The 1,369-nt window shown below is 37.5% G+C and overlaps 1 protein-coding gene across 1 annotated transcript; it reads right to left on the bottom strand.

Moving 5' to 3' along the window:
• Positions 1-264: 264 nt before the first annotated feature.
• OR5D3 (olfactory receptor family 5 subfamily D member 3) lies at positions 265-1,137 on the bottom strand. Its single transcript, NM_001388621.1, is given in 1 exon segment — positions 265-1,137. A coding segment is annotated over 1 exon segment (873 nt).
• Between the last annotated feature and the right edge of the window lie 232 nt (positions 1,138-1,369).

Consider the following 1,369-nt stretch of genomic DNA (forward strand, 5'->3'; position numbering starts at 1 on the left):
TGAAATTTGGCCTAGGCAATTAAAAAGTCATGTACACTGACATAGAAACTTTTGTATTCCAATTTATGAATCAAAAACTTCGAGTTTAAATAGCTTAATCTTTTATCCCTAATATCATATGTAGTATTAAAGTTACTTTAGTAAATATTAGAGTGAACAGATAATGGACTTTCAATGGCAAGATTGTCATACACGTATGTACTGATAGAGCCTTGAACAACTCTTACCAATACTCTCCAAAAGAACTAATTAATATTTCTGGCTTTATATTTTGTCACAGAACAATTTAACATTAATTAACTTCTTTACTGTCTCCTTCACATCTTTGTTCCTGAGACTGTAGATCAGTGGGTTCAGCATGGGGATGACCACAGTGTAAAACACAGAAGCCACCTTGACCATGAGCCATGAACTTCTGGAGTCAGGTACACAGTAGAGGAATAGGATGGTCCCATGGAAGATTGTAATAGCAGTCAGATGAGAGGCACATGTTGAGAAGACTTTGTGGCGACCTCCAGTTGAAGGCATCTTCATGACAGTGATAAAGATAAAAACATAGGAGGTAAGAATGATCATCAAGCTGCTTATTTCATTGAACGTGGCAGAGACTAAAATGATCTTCTGGCTAATGTAGGGGTTAGAGCAGGACACAGAGACAATGGCAGCATGTTCACAGACAAAGTTATTTATGAAGTTAGTCCCACAAAAGGATAAGGTCAACAAAAAGTATGTGTATGTTAAGGAGCAGGCTATACCCCAGGAGTATGATGCACTCACCAATAAGGAGCAAAGCTTCTGAGACATGACAACTGTGTAGAGAAGTGGGTTACAAACTGCCACAAATCGATCATAGGCCATCACTGCGAACATGAATGTTTCCGTCACCACAAATATGCATGCAAAGAAGAATTGCATAATGCATCCTATAAAGGAGATGGTTCTGTCTTCCACAACCAAGTTTTCTAATAGTTTGGGTGTAACTACTGTAGAGTAACAGAAATCAACAAAAGAAAGATGGCTGAGGAAGAAGTACATGGGGGTATGGAGTTTGGGATTGATCTGGATAATCATGACCATGCCCAGATTTCCCAAAACAGTAACTGTGTAGATGGTAAAGAATAAAAGGAACAGGGGCATCTGGAGTTCTGGATATTCTGAAAAGCCCAATAGAATGAAAGTGGCTTCAGCACTCTGGTTTTCTTGATTCCTGTGGACAATACAAGAAACCTGATTTAGAGAAGTGAGACGCAAAATCTGGATAAAACAAGTTAAAATGAGGAAATGATAAGAAACTTAGTGATTATCCAGAAATACTATCATAGAAAATACTTGATTTTGACCTCTATTTTTAAAGGTGGAAATAACATAT

Source organism: Canis lupus, chromosome 18 (genome assembly GCF_011100685.1).
Source record: "Canis lupus familiaris isolate Mischka breed German Shepherd chromosome 18, alternate assembly UU_Cfam_GSD_1.0, whole genome shotgun sequence".
NCBI classification, from domain to species: domain Eukaryota; kingdom Metazoa; phylum Chordata; class Mammalia; order Carnivora; family Canidae; genus Canis; species Canis lupus.